The following is a 22,292-nucleotide window of genomic DNA, read 5'->3' on the forward strand; positions in this document are numbered from 1 at the left end:
TGCATTTGACTCAGGAGCAAGCTCAGGTCAGCGATCACAAGGAGGCTGAGGTCAGGGTTTAATGCATCCCACTCTCATCCTGCACTACGTCAGAGTTCAGTGCGTCCTCGTGAGCGCACGAGGGAACAGGCACATCTCTTGTTTTAGCAGCTAGCGGGGCAAGTGTTAGAAAACTGTCCAAAGTGATGGGCAGGTGACAGCATCCATGTTGTCAGCAAAGCTCCAGCTTTGCTGGCAGCTTGGCCAAGGGTTGGTGGGGCACTGGTGGGCTCCACCTGGGCCACTGCCAGAATCCAGCCCAGAAAGGAAGAAAGGGTGCTTGTTGCTCTAGGTCCTCAGGGACACACAGACACCCTGTGCAATGCAGAAGTGCTTGATCTCAGGATCTACACTGCAATTTCTGCTCTCTGTACCCCTCCACCTTGCCAGCATCTGGGAACAGAGCCCAAGGCAGGTCTGAGCAAACACTCTCAGCTCCACTGGCCAACAGCAAAAGCAACTTATCACAGTCTGGGATTGATCCTGGCCACAGAAGAGCTGCTGTGTGCCCAGGTCTCAGTGGAGGCAGACAGGACCATGGTAGAGCTGCTGTGTCCAGGCTGTGATGGAGGCAGATGGGGCATCCACTGTGGCTTGGTGTTGCCCACCAGACTAAGGTACAGGGGTTTCTCATGAGTTCCATGTCAGCATGGGCAGGATGCCCAGGGGTTTCAAGATTAAAGAAGAGCAAAAAATAGGGATGGTCACTTTTGGGGCCTACTGCAGATCATTTCTTCATGGTTCACAAGCTCAGGGCTTGCTGCTGGCAGCAGCCTGTTACAGCTCTGGTTTTTTGACTGTCCTGCAGCAGGGGTTATGAAGTGGGGATGACCAAGGGGCTGCTGTCGGGGATCCCAGTCCTGTACTCACGTGGAGGGGTTCCAAAACAGCGGGGGAGGGTGGGAACAGCTGCCGAAGGTTGCACAGTCCCAATACATGGAGCAGCGTGTGCAGGAGGTGGTGCAGTGCGGGGCGGGCAGTGATGGCCAGAGGAGTGGAGGTCTGCCAGGCCAGCGCCGGTGCCAGGTCCCGCACCCGCTCAGTAGTATGCGTGCACAGGCCCACTCCAGCATCAGAGGGCGCTCTCAGGACGGTGGGACCGGTGGGCAGCGGGTGGGGCTGGGCGGCAGGCGGGCAGCTGCGCTCTGCTCTGTCCGGAAGCTGTACTCGTACTGTAGGGAAAAGCAAGACAGAGGCAGTCATGGGGCACTGCCTGATGGCAGCCAGGCCAGAGCACACAGCCACACTCCCCAGCCTGTTGATGATACAGCAAGCAGAAAAATGAGGCGAGAATTTGGCCTGGCAGCACCCTGAGCTGTAACCTTGTTTCCTTTCCCTAAATGAGCCACACTGCGATGTGGCAAATGAGCCTGCCAGCACCAGCCAGCCCCATGCCAGTACCCACCCTGGAGGAAGGATTCACCCCCTCCCTAAAATCGAGCATTAACACAAACATGACCACACTTATCCCAATTCCCTTTTGCAGGCCTCATTCACACAAGCTGGTAGCATAATTATGTGTTACTCTTAGCAAGGTGAGAAGAAATGCCTAAATATGTCCCTGCACCACAGAGATGTCACTGCAGCTGGATGGATGCTGCTGCAGCTGAGGGACACTCCGACAGCTCAGACATCCCTGCCACTGGCTGGCCACGGACATGATGGCCTGGGTGCCGCGGCATGTGGAGTGTGCCGTAGCAGTGCCATCTCGTGGCATGCTGTGGGCCACACCATGGCAGCCTCAGGCTCCCCTGGACGCTGCTGTAGCACCCTTGGGAAAGGCTGAGACCACTATGGCTCTCCTGTCATGGGCAGTGCAGCCGAAGCAGAGCAATGTGTTGGGGCAGGAGCAGCACACAGTCCTGGCACACCTGCCACAATGGCTTTGGATATGGTTTGTCCCGTTTGCGGCTCCTGGGATGTCCCCAACTCCTTGGGGCCAGGCCCATTCACCAGCACTCCTCACTGGGCAGGCTGGGGCACCGGACATGTAGCTGACAAGGTGGCCCTGGGAACTCAGTGACCTTGCTGGCACCTACTCCATGTATGTGCACAGGAACAGAGGTACCAGTGCTGGAGAGGCTGGCTGTCCCAGGGTGACTGTGCCAGGGTCGCCATGGAGCTGCATGAGGGTTGCATGTGGAGAGACATGCTGGTCCTGCTGCCCAAGGCAGCAGCGGAGTCCCCATCCTTGGAGAGGGTTAAAAGTTGTGCAGATGTAGTGTGGAGGGACATGGTTTAGTGGTAACCCGGCAGTGTTGGTATATCTGTTGGACTTGATGATCTTAAGAGTCTCTCTGAACCAAAGTGACTGTTTCCACAGTTCTCTGCTCCTCCAGGCAGCTCCCAACAGACATGGGCTGGGTCTTTCTTCCCCCAGCACCAGACCCTCCTCTGGGTCCCGGTTCACCGTGTCCTGCAATCATGCGAGCGATGCTACGAAGCACAGGACTACGGGTGGCCCAGCTCCTGCCGCAAACACGGCGCCAGTCCCCGCAGACCCGCTCCCGGTCCCCGGGCAGAGGGGGACCGAAATGAGAAGGCGCGGGGGCTGCGTGGGGCCGGCAGGGGGCGCCCAGGGACCGCGGCGTGAGCCCCTCCCCGCTCCCGCCGGTGAGAACCGGGGCGGTCCCGAAACAGCCGCGGCAACGCCGCTGCGTCCAACGACACTAGCTCCGACCCTACGCATCCCGAGCAGGCTGCGCGGGAGGTGATGTCGCGGAGCCCTCCTCCGCCTTCAGCTTGCCTTTTAATTGGCAAACACGTCTCCATTAATTTTACCTCAATGTCATGATGTCACAGCCAGCAGTACCAGCCCCGAGCTAAATAAGCAGTAAGCCTCATTTTTCAACACACAAACACATAAAGATGTCAGCTCAAACTGTTTACTAATTAACACTTAAAAAGACACAAATTAGATATGCGTGGCTAAGAGCAATTATAATCAAGACGAATTTCTCTAGTCATTTGGGAACTGAAAAAAATGCCTAATTGCTGGAACCAATGTTTTAAAAACTGAAATCATGCCAGTTAGCAAATATGTTCATTTAAAGAACATTTCATGTGACTACACTCTGGAGGATTGACTACAAACATGAGAACAAGGAAAAATATTTCTGTATAAAATTAAAATTTTAAGCTCTTTTAGATTTACAACTTCTTCATTAAATATATTTGCAAAGAGCAGCCCATGAAAACTTGTAGCAATTAAGTGGTTAAATGAACTGCCTTCCTTGTCAGTTTAAAAGGAATGATTAATATTAGATGCTCGCTTTTCTAATTAGGCTCTCTCCAGACTCTCTGCTCAGTGCCAAGCTTAAAGTGAGGATGGGGTGTGCCCTGCCAGCGCCCCATGACAGCCTGATGCCTGACTCTGCTGCCAACAGCCACGTGGCAAAGCAGCATGCACTACCACCACCACGAGCTGTGAGGGGTGACAGTGCCTTTGCCACCACCTGCACCACTCCTCACTGCACAGCAGCTGCCTCACCTGCCAAGACGCCAGCTCAGTGACATTCCCTAGCCCGGACAAACCCATGCAGCCTTCACAGGAAGAGCAGCAGCCATGCTGCCTCATCGTCCCACATCCACTGAAACTGCCATGAGCAAAGGGTGCCCTCAGCTTAAACCTGCCTTTACCCACTGAGCATCACTTCACATCCCACTTCTTCATACACTACTCCAGTCCTGCTGTGTGAGAAGTGACTTCAGGTGCTGTCCAAACACACAGTACAGGATTTGTACCTATTTTTATCGTTTTTCCTGAGAGGGTGAAGTACTTTCATTCATCCTTGCCTTGCAGCTTGGAGAATGGGTGCATAAATCCACAAATGTGACGACAGAGAACAATAACTCTTGGAATTCTTTGGGAGCATTTTTTGCAAGGCATCTAGCTCCAGGGAAAATGTTCTTGCTGCTTTGGAAATCCAGAAGATTTGCTGTAATGTTGCTATTGCTTGCAAGGGAAATAAAGCCATGCAGAAATTCACAATATTTATATGCCTAGCTATCTATGTGCAGACAAGATGCTTCATCAAGGAATATGGGCTGCATAATTATACTTTTCATTACTCTGAAACACACACAGCTTGTAACAGAACACAAGGGTGTGGGGGAGAACTGACAGGTATCAACCTCTCTCCTCAAGACCACAGAAATGTCTCCAGTGTCAATGTCTCTGGGCTTTGTGGGCCTGTAAGTAGTATAGGGCACGATCATACAGACTACACCTCCTGGTAGCGTTCTGAGCTGCCCAGATCTCTCTTGCACATGCCTATCCAACACCACTTTGCTTTCCCTCCAGCAAAAGGGACCTGCTGTCCTGCAGCCAGCTCCTTGTGAGGGCAGGTTGGAAGGAGGCAAATACCTGTGGGGGCCGCCAGCCCTGAAAAGCCCTGGCCCCCAGCACACATGGCCTTTGTGAAAGATGCTACAGTGAAATGGCACATGTGCTCCTGCCAGCAATTGCCCATTTCAGGCAGCATCTTCAGAGTGATTGTTGCAGCTCCCTTAGCAACCATCCACCTTCTCTTCATACTCAGACAAAACTTCCAGGTAGGAGAAGAGGATGAATTTAGGAAACTGGACTCATAACTGGAATCAAAAAGTGGAGATGTCACAAAGAGTCTGGAAGTTTTGCTATGCACTTTCTTACTCTCTGCCTTTAAGTCAGTTGGTCAGCACAAGAGAAGATGTTTGTGACACAGAAGATGTTTGTGAATGATGGTGCCTGAAGACACACATGCTGTTGAAACATCCTGATCTAAGACTTCAGCTGAAATGCAGCCCTAGCAAAGCAGGCGACTCGTTGGCACCATGCATATGGCAAAATGCTCCCCTGGGAACACGAAATCACCCTCAGTTTGATGGCTGTCTCCTCCTCGAGCTCCCGGAAGACTCAGCCTCACTGAAAGTGCAGTCCAGTTTTCCTGGTGACTTGTCACCAGCACCATCATACTGAAAAGCGATAAAGCAGTTTACCTGGCACTGCTTAGTCAATGAGACACAAAGGGCAACCTAATGCAGGGTCCTGCTGTCACATCGTTTGTTAAGAAGAAAGGTTAAATAAGGAAGAGATCTGCAATTAAACAGAGGGCAGCAGACTTTGCCATTAGAGTCAACACCTAAAGTGTCCTCAACCTGCACAGATCACAGAGAACATCTCTAATTCTAAGGTTACTGTTTTGACTCGTCATTTATTTTATCCACCACCAGGAACCTGTTAAAAACAAGAGAGGCCTTTTCCACACAGGAAGGAATCTCACAATGAGGTGAACACAGCTCTCACGACACTTTTGCTTAGTGCCTGGCTGGCTACCTACCTCCTTTTCAATTTCTGCAAGGGTTTTGATTGTGATGCCCAAGAGATCAACTGGCTGCATCTGGAAAAAACAAACAAACAATAATCAGAAATGTCAATTTTAGGCATTTTTTTGTTTGAAAATCTTCTGTTTAAAGCTGGCAAATGCTCTATCACCAGAGATTAAGAGACATCATCTGCAAACACTAGCAGAACCCTGTTTTGCTGTCCACCACAGGAGTGAAGAAGCAGAAGCAGGTTAGGGACAGCAGCTCTTAATGCCTTTGTCCCCAAGTGAGGACAGCTGACACTCGTCTCATTCTCACTTTGCCAAGGTAGGTATTTAGCCACCTCCCTGCTGCAGGATGGCTGTTATGGGAATGCACCCCCTAACACCCTATGGATTTCATGTGGCTGCAGCATGTAGGTGCAAGCAGCACAGGCTGCAGGAAGCTCTGACCAAACTGACCATATGGTGGCAATGGTGTCTCAAGGATCCGAGGGGAAGACTAGCACGACCTAATCTCTCTACATTTGTCCTCACAGCAGGGACTCAGCTTTCTGGGAATAACGGCCCATAAACAACACTTTCCAAAAGCAATGGTTGTGAAAAACCACATCCGGCTACACACGGAGGTTGTGTGCTTTCTTCTTCCTGCTGACAAAGTGGGAGCACAATGTGAAAAATCAGATACAGCTGATGGCTTGGTGTTTGCCTCAGCAGCTTCTTGTAAACTGATTTTAAACTGGTTCAGGATCAGCTGGCTGAGGGAACTGGTAATAGGATGCTGAACCTCTGAGCTCTGGATCACCAATGTAAACCAGCATTGGCCCTGCAGTGCTCAAAGGTCACTCTCTATCTGTGCCGTGGTTTCTAATTTCAGCTGAGCAAACCTGCCCTGCCCAGGCTGAATGCTGAGCAGGCAGGATGTGGTGCCCTTCTGAGCTTGCCCTGCTGCCAGGCAGGAGCTGTGCTGTCAGCAGCACAGGCACGCTGAGCTGGAGCCATGCAGCTGGCAGCACATGCACACAGAGCTGGACTCTGCTCCGGGAGTGAACATGTTTAGAAGTGTGCTGTATGTGAAAAGCAACCCAGCCTGCTCTGCTGCTGCACTGCAGTCACTGTGACTCAGACAATCTCCCAGGCCAGAGGGCAACAGGAATCCTAAAAATCATTCTTTCATCCTGCTGCTGCTCCTTGGAACCCAGCTGAGGTCCAGCTGTGGTGTCATTAGGACATAGCTGCCTCTGCAGATTTTCCTGGCTGGAACTAGTAAACATGAGGGCATCACCTCCCCCTCACCCCCCTTACTGGACTTTGGCCAGCGCAGCCATTGTAATCCCACTACCCACAGTCAGCTACAGTCACTCATGCTCCACCTGTAAACCCACCAGCACCCACCAAGACTGAGCAGCTCTGGAAGACCCTTTCCCACAACAGTTGACACCACTGAAGTACACCACACCACTTACAATTGCCCTGAATTTCTGGGGTGCAAAAAGGAAGCTACAAAGCTGACTACACTCTTGTATTTCTGATGGTGATAAACTTTCAACTCCCAGGACAGTTCAGTTTTAAAAGTATCTGGCCAAAGTCATTCCTGCCCCATGGGAATACTGTGCAATACAACCTTGGCTCAGCTCAAGCACTGGGTATTAGGCTCCACCAAAAAAAAACTCCCAGCAGCAGGTAATCTATGTGGATGCTTTGTGATCACTCTCCATCAAAAGATGAATTTCTGACACTGGGATAATAAGGAAGGCAACTTACCCCTTCAGGAGCACAGGTAAACTTCTCTGAAATCATGAAAGGCACTCCATCCATTGCTGAAAGGGACAGAACAAGCAGGCATGTCACATCTCCAGCTGACTTCTGACATACAACTTCACACATTCTCAGTGACAGATCAAGTATTCATGGCATTGACACATGATTGATAGCTTGCAGGGGTTATTGCCAGCCTTTTCCTCCCTCTAACCTGCCAGTGGTGTCTCTCTGTTCAAGACACAGCTGGGCTAGTCCCCACCGAATCAGGAATTCAATGAACCTTCCCTGCTCTATCCACATACAATTTCATGGTCTCAATTTTGAGTCTTCCAGTTTGGTTCAGCTGCTGAAACAGGACAGTATTTGAAACCGAAAACAAATACATCTTGAGAGGACAGACATCTATTTACCACACAGAACTATCTGTGCAAGTCTCTGGTTTCTGAAGAACATGCCTGGTTCGGGTGACTTGTATCACTCATGAGATACGTCAGTACAAGGGAGATGTCTACTGTTAAAATACGTAACTCAGCAATTTCCACACCAGACTGAAAAAAGCACATTTCTAAGGCAGAGTGCACACCCACTTTATTTCAGTTCCACCTTTAACGTGTTAAGTCTTTAAATTTCAGCTCTGAAATAAGTAAAAGCTTCAAACTAGAGCAAATTTAATCCCTGAAATAATCCTCAAATAGCATTTTCTTTCACAGAGCATCTACACCTTTCTCTGCTTGTTGTTTCTAACTTCCATCAGCATCAGCAAGTTACCACATTCATGATTTAACAAGGGTTATTTAAGAATTCTTTGCATTTTACATTTGCTTTGTGTATTTTGACTTTAAGAACCCCCTCTGCTGGAGTAATTTCATTATCAAAGGTGCTATGTGGCAGCGCTATATGAAACAAAAGGTAACAGATGAAAACCAGCATCACCAAATCCAGGAAGTTTTGAACCTGAAAGACCATCTGCATTTGTTATCCCGACAGAAACCTGCTTTGATCAGTCACACACTGGCTTTTGTAAAGTAATTTAAAGACTAAGCCTCGATGAGCGTGCGCCGTCCCTGGCAGCCCCTGCCTCCATCCACCCGTCCGTCCTTGTGCGCCTCAGCCCTCCCGGAGCTCAAAACTGCAGAGCAAAGCAGCAGATGAAAGCAGGGTGTGCCAAAGGCTCAGCAGCACAATTAGCACTCTCCTAAACAAACGAGCTTCAACAGAGCTGTAATTAAGCAGGCCTGTAATTAAGTATATGCCCTTTATCATAACGATCATGGTTAAAAATGGCATGATGCATGGAAGTGTGTTATTAATGCTGCACTCCCCAAGCACAGGAGCGTGCACAGGAGCCACTGTGTCAGGTCTGTCACTCGGCTGCTGGTAAAATACATTAAAGGCAGAAATCAGAAAAGAGCTCACTCATTCAGCAGCTCTCTTCACAGCCAGGCACTGGCAGTCACGAGGATTTAAACACCCACCAATCCAGGAAACTTTACGGAAATAACGCACCCGGCTGCCCCAGCTGCCTGCTCCCTCTGCCTTAGCTTTGTCAGCACTGGAGGGTGCAGCCTTCAACCCCTCAGACCCAGCAACGTTCTGCAGGTAGGATCTGTGTGGGGCTGCGAGCAGTTGGTGGGGACTCCTGAGACACAAGGGGAGACACAAGCTCTGACTGAGAACAGAAAGGTGGGCAAGGTCCCATTTTTACAGTATTACCACCACCAGCAGCATTACTCATACATGAGTGAGCTCATGCACTGATCCACACAGGTTTTAACATCTTTAAAAGGTTGCAACTTTAAAATATTCTAGAAGACCTATGCAACATTTGTGCCTTGCACATTTCACTTCAAGCCCCCCTGCCCACTGGTCAGTGCAGGCACAGGAACACCACCCTGACTGACTGTGGCTCCCAGCGCTGCACTGGGAATCACTGCTTGCCTGCAAAGCCTCACCTGCTGTAGGGCCAAGGCATTCATGATGCCAGGGCCTGGTTGAACCCAGGAAGCTGAAAGATTCTCCCTGTGCAACTGCACCCACAGCATCTGCAAAAGGTCAGGGAGGTGCCTGTGCTCTTTTCCCTCAAAATGGAAGACATTAAAAAGGAATTTCAAGGAAAAAAATAGTATTTCCAATGCCTCCCAGGAACTGCCTACATGAAGGTCACATCCAATTAGCTCAGTCACTGCAATTAGATAATTGAAGGAGCCAGCAGATGGAACCTTCAGAGGACACTTCCAACCTAGACCATTCTATGATTCTAAAACCAACCTTTAGGGTGGTGTTCCCACAACTCCACATTAACAGTCAGGAGGAGACCAGATCCTCCAGTAACTGGCACACAAGAGGGCACCAGAGCTATCCCCTTGGTCAGCTCAGCACCACTGAGAAGCACAGCCAACTTTTAACCAGTGGCCATTTCTTCATTATAATTCATTCAGACTTTGCTCTCAGCCTTTAAAGGGCAGGCCACAAAACCACACTCTATAAATACAACTTGTTAGCTCAGAAATTCTCTCTTTCATCTGAAAAAGTACTGTCACCCTCCTCTAAGCACATGATAGATGCTGCCTTCTGTGCTGTAGACTCCAACTAAATCTCAGTTGTCAAATTAGTAATTCATCTTTCTTGAATAACTATATTTTTAGCAAAGCTACCAGATTTAAATAATCAGACCTGCCAATGCTACCCTAATTTAAACACGCTGACGAACTTTCACAGGCAGCATCAGCTAACATAATGAGTTTCTGGATGACAAAGAACTTCAGACCGTAGATCTCTACACTATCCCGTGTAATAAGCACTTGTTCTTTTCAACAATGAGCACATAAAAGAGGAATCTAAATAATAATTGCTGTAATTATCTTGAAAAATATGTGGTGATTAATGGTGATTATGAAAATCTGTATAATTGTTCATTGAAATCTCCAATGATCAGATGCTTTCGTGAAACAGCTATTAATGAACAACTTAGGAACACAAAAAGCAGCAGAGCTCCAGCCGAGCTGCTGGCCGCCGGACACGCATGCGGAAGCCATCGCGCGCGCGCCTGCCTCAGCCTTCACCCCTGCAAGAGGTTCCAAGATGTCCACGACGTGACGCATATGTCATTGTGGTTCAAAGCACGAAGTTCAACCTGTTATTTATGCAAATAATTAATTACTCTTGTACCCAACTAGCAGTTTGTCATGACACATTAATGACTTGATAGACTTCTATGAACTAGTGAACACAGGACAGCAGAGCGCTTTTTATCGTCATTTAATTTAAAAACGATCCTGTGTGAAATTATCTAGTCGTGAGTGATAGAAGCATAAAGAACAGACTCAGCAAAGCTTCTTTTGGATCATTGCTTTATTAATGGTAACGTCAGGGAAATGAAAAATGCTAACATTGTCATATTTAGCTCCTGGGTATAGATGAATAGCTGCCTCAGTGCTCGGCGGGTTCAGTTTGCACACTGCAGCGAGCGCTAATTCTTCACACCACTATTGTGGGGATACACAGCTATGGAGGAGTTTATATACCTCAACTCCCAAGGAAACAGCAGCTCTTTCTGCATTTAAATTCTCACCATAAGCTTTTATAGCTTTGGATTTCTTTATTGCTACTTTTGCATAGCCTTTTACATTAGAATTTTCAACTGCTTGATATTAAAGATATTTACTTAATAAATCCCTTGCAAAACATCTTCCTGCACAACTCTGAAAACTAAGCATTGCTAAAGCAAACCAACAACAAAAAACCCCAAACCAACAATGAATGTACCATTGCCACATTTAAAATTTAAATTATCTCAGATCTTAGATATTACAGATATTATATTGCTATAATATTGCAAAAGTCTTCAGATTTTCCCCAGACCTGCAGCCCTAGTGATGTGTTTATGTTTTACCAAAATAAGTATCTCCTAAAGTAGCCTACAGCAGTACTGTAAAACCAGCACAGCTCACCTGTTCAGAGAAAACTTCGTTTCCAGCTCAACGACACCAGAGGAACTTGGAAATGGGTAACAATCAGCAGGCTGGCAGCACACAGGCCAGGTGACTGCATGCACCTGCCATGGGAAGCCATGGCTGGCCTGGACAGCTGGCACCGCAGGATTCATGCTGCAGCCAGGGGTGGCTGGGGAGCTGTGGGGAGCTGGTGAAACTACACCATGCTGGCTAGGGCTGGGTGGTGAGACAAGGATGCAGAAACAAAACATGGTGAGGTTTGGAAGGGACCTCTGGAAATCATCTAGTCCAATCCCCCTGCTGAAATAGGGTCACCCGCAGCAGACTGCCCATGATTGCATCCAGGCAGGTCTTGAATCTCTCCAGAGGAGACTCTGCAGCTTCTGTGCTCTGGTACCCTTACAGGTCAGAAGTTTTTGCTTATGCTCAGACAGAACCTTTTGGCTTTCAGTTTGGGCCAGTTACCCCTTGTCCTGTTGCTGAAAAGAGTCTGGCCCCATTCTTAACTACTAATAAGATCTCCTCTCAGTCTTCTCCAGTCTGAACAGCCCCAGGTCTCTCAGTCTCTGTAAGAGAGATGCTCCAGCCCCTGTATCATCAGGGACAGGACATTAGGACCAGGACACCACCCACTTATTATTTCTTCCCAGCCTCCTACAGACACCCTGACCACACACAGGTCTGTCTCCTGTTGGCACCTGGCTACGCTCTGCACGCTTGAACCTTTACACTGCATGTGGAGGATGGCACCGGACACCTGCACAAACCCAAGCAGGTATGTGAGGTGTGGAAGGGGGAGAAATCATTCAGAAGTATGGAAAAAGTGTTTAGCAGCAGTCTGCAACCCATCAAGGGACAGACAAGAGCTTTTCAAAACAAACCACACTCTCCATGATACACAGCTAAGCCTCCTACTCCTGTAGTTCTGTACACGGTAATTTAAATAGCAGGCTGAATAGCAAACATGTGTGTGTGCTCACTCTGCTACTGTGCACCGAGTCCCAGATGGAACAACACCACTCTGCATTTCCAAATCACTAATGATAGCAAAACCTCAAGGGGAAAACAAAAGCAAACTCTCCAGTCAGCTCCTGCCAAGCCGGCTGCAACTGGGAGTGCTGTGACCGCCCCCAGGCTGCGCTCCCCAGCTGCAGACACCGCCCCCAAAGAAGCACAGCTTTCTGCTTCATACAGGCAAGAACCCAAACCCGAGATGTTGATTCCTATTTCCTCTAGCTCCTCTCCAGTCCTCTTCTGGCCCTATAGTAAGGGAGCCCTCGGACAAGAGGCAGGAACACCAAGCTGTCCCCAGCCAAGCACACCATCATGTGTTTGCCAAAGCCCATGGTGTCTCCGAGACATACTGTGGCATGCATTGTTGCTTGGGCTTGTCATCAGTGCTGCTCCTGCAGTGGCCATTGTCACTGGCTGTACCAAGTGGGACCTTTGGTTGCTGGCCCTGCACAGCCTATCATCAGTCAACAAGAGGAGACCAGGATGGTTCTCAGCTCTGCTGAGCAATCAGGTGTGAACTGGGCTGGCAGTGCTACACAGGCTCTGCCTGCACACCCAGCCCCAGAGGTGCCTCCAGCAGTTCACCACCTTCCTCTTGTTTGGTTGCAATGAACTAAGGCACAAGCTCAAGCTCCTGAGACAGTCTCAGAGCACCACACCCAGCTAAGGCAGTCCTGCAGCTCCAGGAGGAGCTGGATCTTGCACCAGGTAGCTGCGGGGAAGAGCGAGGAAACCCAGCTGAGAACTCTCTAGCTCAGTGCCCAGACCTGGGCTAGGCAGCACACAACCAAGCAATGCTTGGTATGGTGAGCAGAGGCCTCTGAGGCTGTGAAAGGAAACCTCTGCCATGGGAAAGGTTTACAGCTTTCCCATTTGTCTTGAAACAACCTTGATTAAAAACCAGACCCGGACTAAATTTTCATTTTTGCTAATTTGATTGTCAGCCCTGATTTTCTCTGTTTCCTGCATAGCTCACAACACAGCACAATTAGTTCTTTACTGCTAGATCAAGCCACAAAAACACTTGAGAAAATACTCCTGGCTTTGATTATTTTCTTTTTTAAATAAAGTGAAGGTTAAGTACTGCGTGGTGATGGCTAAGCAGTACCTCAGCACTGTGGCTGTATCGGCACCAGGGAACATGGAGAGACTTCAAACAAGCTCTTCAAATTGCAAGTGTTTAGGAGCTCTTGATTTTATTATTTTTTAATAAAATGTCCCCTTTGAAGTCTCTGCACCACACTAAACTTCAAAGATCACACCTAAGCACGTGCTACTTCCAAGCAACAACCCTTAATTAATTAGACTGGAGCAGATACAAAGCAGTGGTGAGGGGCCACGGCAGAACCGGGGCAGGTCCCGCTCTAGGACAAGGAGGCAAAGTGGAGGCTCCTGCAGCCTCCACACAAGGCTGCACGCTGAAGAGAAACACAGGCGCTTTTCAATTGCTTTCAGCTCCAGCTGTAATGACAGACAGACTCCTTGGAAGTCATTAAACATGTAATGTCTGTCTGCAGCAGAGAGGAGGGAGGTGCAGGCAGGACTCGGGCTGGAGCAGGCAGTTGCAAAAAGCATCTCAGGAAGCACCCACAATAGCTGCAGTGTTCCCTGGCTGGCGGCTGTAAATTTCTCCTTCTTGATGAGAGAAACATCCTGTTGGGTAACGGCTGCTTCCTTCCAGCACTGGTACTTTTTGCACTTCAGTTGTTTCAGAATCGTAGGTTAAGAGCAGGGTATATGAAAGAAACACACTACATTGTGTTACATTATCTGGCCCTGAAAGCTTTGATTTTCTTCTACCAGACACCCACAGAGGTGTGATTTTGTACAACAGGGACAGGGATTTTGTCACTGCAAGGGTACTGGGTTCCCCGACTGGAAAAGCTCTGGACAGGGGCCAGGTCTCCAGGCAATGGCAGATGCTCACACTTGCAGCAATGGCTGCGATCCTGTCCAGCAGCAGCACTGCAGCTGTGCACCAAGCGACCAACATCTGTGTCAGAAGGCTCCTGGGGAGATCAGGGTGCGCAGCGCCCACTCCTAGCAGCTTTGCTTTAAAGGACCTTAGTCTTCTCTAAACACACAGGCAACTTCTTGCTTTCCAATAAAAGCAGAATAAAGATGGATGAGCTGTTTTGAAGCACCCTGCCCTCCACACATGTCCCAGGCACCCCTAACCTGCGAGCACTGCTACAAAAGACATGAGTCTCATCTCCTGCACAGGAGCCCAACGCACAGAATGTGTTCCCATCATCCAGTGATGCAACACTTATCAGGCCAGAAAAGCTTCAAGAAGAACCCAAAGCTGAGCTTTCCATCTCAGATGAAGATGGCAGCTGGCACTGGTGACATCCCAGCTGCAGGGGGCTGCACACAGTACTGAGATCTGGGCACCCAAGAAGATAGGGAGAAGTTTCCTCATCCTCTCAAGGGCCAGAGCTCAAGGCCACAGCCCTGCAGAGCCAAAAGCTCTGCTGCAGGAGGAGATCCACCATGCCACTGCACAGTGACTCTGGACCCAGATCTCCTAATATAATTTAATTTTTAAGTGCTCAGAGTCATTAGTGGAGCCACATATTTCTATCAGGTAAATTTCATTTGCATATGCAAATTATATCTAAATACACTGCACCATTAATATGATCACTAATTACATAATAATAGTCACCAATCTCCACACAGATCAAACTTACAGTTTTGTAGCTATTAAGGAAATTGTGCTTTGTAATTAAGATAATCCTCATTTCCAGATGCTAATTAACTATATAATAATTAGCTTCTTTTGCTAATGCAAATTAAGTATTTTCATCTTTATTGGTAAAAGAGTTGCTTATCACTTAAAAAAAAGAGACAACCTAGAAATAATCCCTCCTCCCCCTTAAAGGTGAAAAGGTAACTCCATTTTTATCAGTCTCATTTGTGAATGCAAATTAGCCCTGATTAATCAAGTCACAGATAAATGTGCCCATCTCCTAGCATGGATGGCTGCCTGGAGCTTCTCTCCTGCCCTCAGAGGACACAGACCATTGGTGGCCCACAGGAACACCCAGCTGGGTGCTACTCCTTGGCCACTGGTACCCAGCTGGGTGCAGCTCCTTGGTCAATGCCTCCCTGCCCTGAGAACTGCATGGTGCAGAGCAGCATCCAGCCCTGCTCCAGGGCACGCTGCCCAACCAGGTTGTGGAGTGCCCACAGCCACCAAGCAGAGCTCTGCTGATGTGTGGCTTGTTCCACAGGGTGCCAAGGAGAGACACTGGGCACAAGGGCCAGGCTTGCAGTGACAAGCACGGCCAACCAACCAAGGAGCCACCACCGCCAGCCAAGCCGCCTCAGCAGGACTCAGCCTGGGCTGCAGCGCATTCATCATCTGCTAAACCAATCCACCCGCTCCGCACCACCATTTGTCATTAATTATGCTAATCAGCAAACCATTACTCTCCGATGACACCACAGCACTTATTAGCTAGTTATGGCTTTTCAAAAGCACAGCTTATTGTGTATGCAAGTGCTGCGCATACATTAGCCTACAGGGAAGAAATGTCCAATTATGAAAAGAAGAAATTTGCTATTATCTCCTGCTAACAAACCAATTTAGTAATTATAAAAGTCTCTGAACTCAGAAGGATTTTTTAAGAAGAGCTGAGTGATGAAACCAGAGAATTTTGTTTGCAATAACTTTCTGAGTTGGAGCTAAAGCGACGATAGGGGAATGAACAGTTTTTATTAGCATAATTATAATTCTTGCATCTTAACTTCAGATGATCAAAAAGCAGAATTTATCTAAAAGCATGACTGTAATTGGCTCTTCCCTTACAGTACCTCTTTTACTTTGGGAGATACACAACCAAATTTGCCTAACATTACAGGTATCCACACAGATATAAACCTACTCATGCTGCAGCTCTTTACCATATCTGCTGTTTCATGAGGAACAGCAGCCCTTGCTCAGCCCCTGCATGCCCAGGAGATGACGCACAATGAACGGGACTGAAAGACCTTTCCAGAGGGAAGGCAGCAGGAGCACAAGGGAACAAAGCAGGACACAGCCTGATGCTGACAGAGCTGAACAGATCAGAGAGGGCAGCTGAAGACCCAGCTGAAACCCAGCCTTGTTAGAGCTTCCAATTCATTTACAATTCTCCAGTTGTTTTGCTCACTGCAAGAAGAATTCCACTAGTTTTAGGAGCTTAATAAGTGTTAAGAGCTCATTAATATCATCAGAGTAAATGGGCCTATTAAAACATCTTTAAGAAATATCTGAACATAAATCTCCCTAAACTATATTTAATGACTGTACTTAAGATACATTATATGCAAGTCTTAATGAGACATTAGATAGCATTTTGAAGATTAAAATTAGAGAATCCATATAAAGTCTGTCCACTTAATGTAGCCTTAAGCTACACTGATGAAAAACATTACTACCAAATTATTACTTCATTAGAACAAATATTTTCCAATAAATCCTGATTTATGCCATTAGTCGTCTCCATATATACTATTTTTAATATATATATAAAGAGTATACACAAAACAATTTTCTAGTTCCACAGGAGACAGGGGAAATTCTGAGCTTTCTAATGGCTGAGTTAATTACTTGCCTTTATTCTACTGAGTTAAAAATAAGCACTCTTCATAAAAGTCCATTTAGTGTATGCCCACTTTTCTAATTTAATTGGAGATTTTAATCCCATTAACCACAAGGTCATTCTTTAAACATCTGATGTCTTGCTTTGCAAAGATTAGCAGAATGTCTTGGACTCTGGCTCTTACTGTCCCTTCAGCCCCGCTTTGGATGTCCAACTCTGGTGGCAGAGACCCTGGATGAAACCTGGCCCAAGCAGGACCCTTGCACCTCAAGGCCACCTGCTACTTGTCGGTGGAGGTGCGCAAGGGATGAAAATGAAGGAAAATCCATCAACCTCACACAAGACTGTCAGGAGGAGAAAGGCCCGAGTAGGGCACCACACACCTGTCCACAGCATGGCACAGAAAGGCATGGGATACAATGACAAAACTAACCTAGGCCTAGTATTGCTCCTGGACAAACCCTAACAACATGTTAACACCCATCACAGCATCCTGACTGCTCCAGTGGGACTGGGAGCAGCCACAGGAACCGCTGCCCATAGTGTGCCTGTGAGATGGGTGTCTGCTGCATGGCACAGCCAGGCAAGGGGACACTTTCATTGCCAAAACCAGTCACAATAACCTTATTAGCAAGAGGGCTTTCTGGGTGGCTTGTTTTGTATAAGCAGGTTTTCATTAGATGAATGAAGCCAAACAACCTTTATAAATGTTTTCAATTATGAAATTATGCCATTGAGATATCCAGATGAGGATAATCAGGGAAAACACCACTGACACCTCCTGATAGGAGTCATAGCCTCCTGCCTGGATGACTGCACCTTCCAATAACATACAGCCTAGCCACACCAGTCATCTAAAACCCCTTTCTTTATTAGATGAAATCTATAGCAACAAGACTATTTTCATTTGTTCTGCTCAAGTCTTCTATCCAAAAGAGAGAACATCTCATTGTAACAATTTTGCATTTTTAACTGTGCAAATTAAGCATTCTTCATAAATAACAGCCTGGTTTTCTGCACTAGAACTCCTTTTTATGAGCAGCACAGTAACGAACAATGAGCAATGTGTTCTATTATTCTCTGTCAAATCACAGAATGCTACATTAGAATAACTCTGCTGGTCAATGTAATATAGTAGATTAAATTCAACTTCTGTGCAAAAACCACTGTAAAACAGCACGATAAGGCAGCTATAAAAAATTTAATTTTACTCCAAACTCCATCAGAAAAAAAAAAAATGGTGTGAAAAGTAATTTTGCATAATCAGTACACGCCATCTGGAACAATTAACCGATTTCTATAGAACTATGAGGATCAGTCATATCTGCTTATTAAAGATCAGAAATTATACAAGTAATAAATCCTTGAAAAAACTAAGCGTACTCCCGCCTGTCAACGCTATTTTAACTTCAAATACTGAAGAACGCCTGATAAGGCTGAAAAGAAGAGATTAATATATGCAAATTACATCCAGCATTTAAAATCCCCAACAACTGTCTCCGGTTTTCTGTCCCTTATTGCTGCCTTTATGTTTTATTCATACACCAACTCACCTGTCACTTCATAAGCTATAATATTATGGGGGTATTATTAAACAGCATAAAGCCGTGCTTTAATTGGAAAGCTTCATTGCATTTTCCAATTATTTGGAGTAAATTAAAAGCAGATGCACATAGTTTAATAAGGAGTCTAATATCAGTTCCGGGAAATCAAAATTCATTGTCATTACTAAGCCGTGATAGTTTTGCAAACTGTACTCGATTTCAGAGGTTCTGAAAAGAAAATCTGTCTCTGCAATCTGCTAATTGTCATTCGGTTAATAACTGTTTAAAGAGCCAAACCACAGAGTGGCTTCCTACTAGAAAAAAAATTAAACTCTGGCACTCGGAGAAGCAAAACAAATACAGCGCAGCTGGCCACAGAGGTTGCGTTCTGCAAGCCACCGGCGCCAATCCCACCGGATCGTCCTCCTCCAGCAGCCACGTTCCTACGACGACTACGGAACAAGGGAAGCGTGGCACCCTTGCCCCAGCATGTGCCACGTCATCGGTAGGATCCCTCTGGCATCGCCCTCCCTTTCAGCCTAACTGCCACTGCCTTTTGGATGTGCCCTGCACACCCTACCGGCGTCAATGCCTTTGCCACCGCCCCCGCCACAGGGACGGGGACGTCCCTGCCAGTACACCTGCTCATACATAATTCAAGGCAGGCAGATAATCCTCTCAGCAGAGATCAACAAGCAGCTCCTGCGGAAGGTGCCGTGCGATCTGGAAAGACGGGTCAACTCTGCTGGTCTGGTACGGTGCAGGGGAGAAGCCAGGACCTCCTATGCCAGCCTGCAGCTTCACGGGACAGCCGAGAGTAAGGCGGGGGAAAGAGCGGCACCACAGCAGAGCTGTCAGGCTCTCGTACAAGTAGGCAAGAGATGATGAAGATAAAGAACGCCACTTCGGACGACAGCAGGTTAATCAGAAAATCACATCTGAGAAATTACACAGGCGGGAGAACTCCTGGCTTAATCTTTCAGCGTTTGGGCTGCGCCTGCCTGAGCGCAGCACTGACAACGCAGGGCGGCACGCTGCAGCAGCGAGCACGCAACAACCTGCACACCACGGATGAGCTAATTTAATAAGAAATACACTTTTCTGAATCTCATTAAATCTAGTATTAACTAACACTTACATTTCCCTTTCCGAAATACACAGCTGCAGCATTTTACATGAGACTTCAGTCTCCCTGAACTGCTGGATATTAATAGAGCCTTTTATACTTAGAAGATTATCCAGGTCTCTTAGCCCAAAGACTGAGAATTGCAATAGACCAAAGAACAAGCTGACTTTAATCTCAGCCTCAGCGAAGAGGTTTTTGCGCAGAATAAAAGCTTGTGTCACAACTTGTCTTCCTTTTGGACCGTCCCGATTAAAAGTGTGTCACCAAAAATAAATCGAGTTCCACTTCTATTCTTAAGAAGTGCAAAGAACATAACACGTGGGAATCGGGAGCGACAGTAAAATGTAGCACAGGGCCTCCCCCTTCCGAGAGCAGAATGTGCTAAAAACACCTGAACATGGAAGAGTATCTCAAAACCACCAGAAACTATGCTGGAAGATGAAGATAAAGGCAATTCTTGTGCAGTGATCCAAAAAATAGCATCTTCCTTTTTTTTCAAAATTACCTGTTTTAATAAAGCAGACACAGTGTGTGCCAAGCGAACCATTTAATTATCTGCAGAAATGATGAAGCAAAACAATAGTTTGCAAAAATAAATGACTAACCTCTGATTAAAACGTCTGTCCTCATTACATACAGATAAAAGATACAGTATCTTTTAAAAGAAAATGTACATTGAAGAGAGGGAAGTGGCAGTTGCGGCATAGATAACCTGACATTTTGCGACAAGAGAGAAGTTGACACGTGGGCATTGAAATGTAACAAAATCTTTATTGTTTTTTCTATTTCTTAATCTAGAAAGACCTCGGAGAGCATTCTTTTGTAATTAAAAAAGAACACACACGCACACACGAAAAGAATAAAAAGGAAAAAAAAACCACCACAAAACAAAACCACAAGAGGTACATGGAACAAGGCACTCCCGAGCCCAGCGGGGAGCAGCAGGAAAGCAAAGCTGCTAGACCCAGCCCAGCCAGCTTGGCCCTGCACGGGGCTCTGCAGCAGAGCTCCAGCACAGCTCCACGACCAGGCATTGGTTTCTCAGCAGAGCTCACAGTCACGCTGAACAAATCATCTGAGCTTCAGAAAGGGAGGAGGAATCTGGACGCAAACTGCTGCCATAAGAGCAGTGTATGAAATAAATACTTCCAGCAAAACTACCCAAATTACAACTACCCCCTGCCAAGGTCTGCATTATCCAATAGAGCAAAGCAACTCGGCTTCCTTTTCAGGAATCCCCTGGCTTTGATGTTTTTCCAGGTCATTAACATGAGTTTCCACTCTCTTTGCTGTCTCCAGAAATCTGGACAATAAACCAGCATGAAATGAACATCAACCTCACTGCATTCCCTCCAGGACTCCACCTCTTCCCACCACCATGCTGAGGACTCTCCTGTCACTTCTTAAGGATCTCATACTGGGAAAGCTTTGCCGGGGTGACCCAGCAGACCAAACTCAGGCTGCAACCTACATTTGCAGATGTTTCCCTCTACAACTGCAGCTCAATCGTCCCACTTCACAAGAGTAACTGTGTTGGCCACTTGCCTTCCCCAAATCACTACCTATGGCTCACCAGACACTGAAACAAAACCACCCTACTTCCTGATCACGTCACAAAGTTTAAGACCTTTTCATAGGTGTCTGAAAGAGGTAAGTAAACATTTAAATATAATAAATGGTTACATAGAAAATACAATAAGTAACCATTTAAGTAAACATTTACCTTTAAAGCTGAATCTTAAGGTAAATATTGGTGCATGATTTAAAAATAAACAAATCAGACATGTGTAGAAAGTGCCACCTGTAAGAGCTGCCCACAAAAACATCCTCTTCACGGCGAGCTGGCAAACATACATCAGCCGACACCAAGCTGGCAACTGGCACCGCTTCCCTGTCTTGGCGCTCAGTCCAGTTTCCCTGAGAAAAATACTTCCCACAAGTATGTGTGCTGATAATGTGGTTAAAGACAATCACAAACCAGTACTGTCAAGAAATATATGCAAAGGTAACTGCTTTGAGAACCCATTGCTCCTAAGCAAACGAACAGCAAACACTGCAGCCTTGTTCACAGTCACAAATGTTGCTTCATCATTAGATAAAAGTGTGTGACACGTTTCATGATGTGACATCTAAGCTCCAACCCGGAGGACATGGCATTTTGCCTTTGAAAGAGAAGGAAAACCTTCAGCTCAGTATCTGCAAAACTGAAGAACGCTGGCATTTTCAGAGAGCAGCTACAGTCATCCTGAGTGTGAAGAAAGGATTTAAGATCTATGGATTAATACATGACTTGAGGTACCAAACTCATGGATGGCACATCAGCATGTCAAACTACAGTCAACTATTTAAGTACTTGCACAAGTATTTTAACTTTTTTGGACTGTCAGCTGGCAATTATTTGAAAGTACTACCAACAAACATACATCAGAGTATGTTCTGCTTTTGTTCTGTTGCTTTCTCAGCACAGTTTCCACATTTTAGTGTTGCAAAATAAGAACCTTGACCTATCCAAGGGTAACTCTGACCATCTTATCTCCAGGTTTCCTCTAGAAAACAAACCCTTGAGAAGTTTATATGAGTGAGGTTACGTTCTGGCCATGAGAGAACAGCTGTAGTGGTGCCTGTGATTTCATACACAAAATTGGTGCAAAATTTCTTTGTGCACATATTCTGGTAGGGCTGTGCAGAAATATCTGATAGATACCCAACCATGCACTTTCTCTTCTGCAGTCTGAGAACAGGTGAAGAGAAGGTACAATCAGTGACTGTCCTATATTCAAATGATATGACTTTGAATGCTACAACTTACAAACAAGCCTCCCTCGGGCATGATGCCAAAAGTGGCTACAGAAAAAGTTCAGAGCAAAAGAACACAACTCTTCTCAGCAGCACGCAGGCCCCACACCACAGGCAGCAATGTCTTTGCCCACCTGACTTCAGCTAAGAAGACCCATGCTGTG

General features: G+C 46.8%; 1 protein-coding gene across 12 annotated transcripts in view; it reads right to left on the reverse strand.

Moving 5' to 3' along the window:
- Positions 1-1,030: 1,030 nt before the first annotated feature.
- MVB12B (multivesicular body subunit 12B) overlaps positions 1,031-22,292 on the reverse strand; it is a 61,209-nt gene continuing 39,947 nt past the window's right edge. For 7 of the 12 annotated variants that reach the window (XM_064171679.1, XM_064171683.1, XM_064171682.1 and 4 more), the window contains 3 exons: positions 7,110-7,165; positions 5,361-5,420; positions 2,483-4,995 (listed from right to left, as the gene is read on the reverse strand). In XM_064171679.1, the coding sequence (XP_064027749.1) occupies positions 4,897-4,995; positions 5,361-5,420; positions 7,110-7,165 (215 nt within the window). In that variant the 3' untranslated portion in view covers positions 2,483-4,896. Of the gene's footprint in view, positions 1,212-2,482; positions 4,996-5,028; positions 5,117-5,360; positions 5,421-7,109; positions 7,166-11,222; positions 11,276-13,234; positions 14,171-22,292 lie in introns of those variants that run through there. The other 5 variants (XM_064171677.1, XM_064171681.1, XM_064171689.1 and 2 more) reach the window with 5 other exon arrangements.

Source organism: Pogoniulus pusillus, chromosome 35 (genome assembly GCF_015220805.1).
Source record: "Pogoniulus pusillus isolate bPogPus1 chromosome 35, bPogPus1.pri, whole genome shotgun sequence".
Classification (NCBI taxonomy): Eukaryota; Metazoa; Chordata; class Aves; order Piciformes; family Lybiidae; genus Pogoniulus; species Pogoniulus pusillus.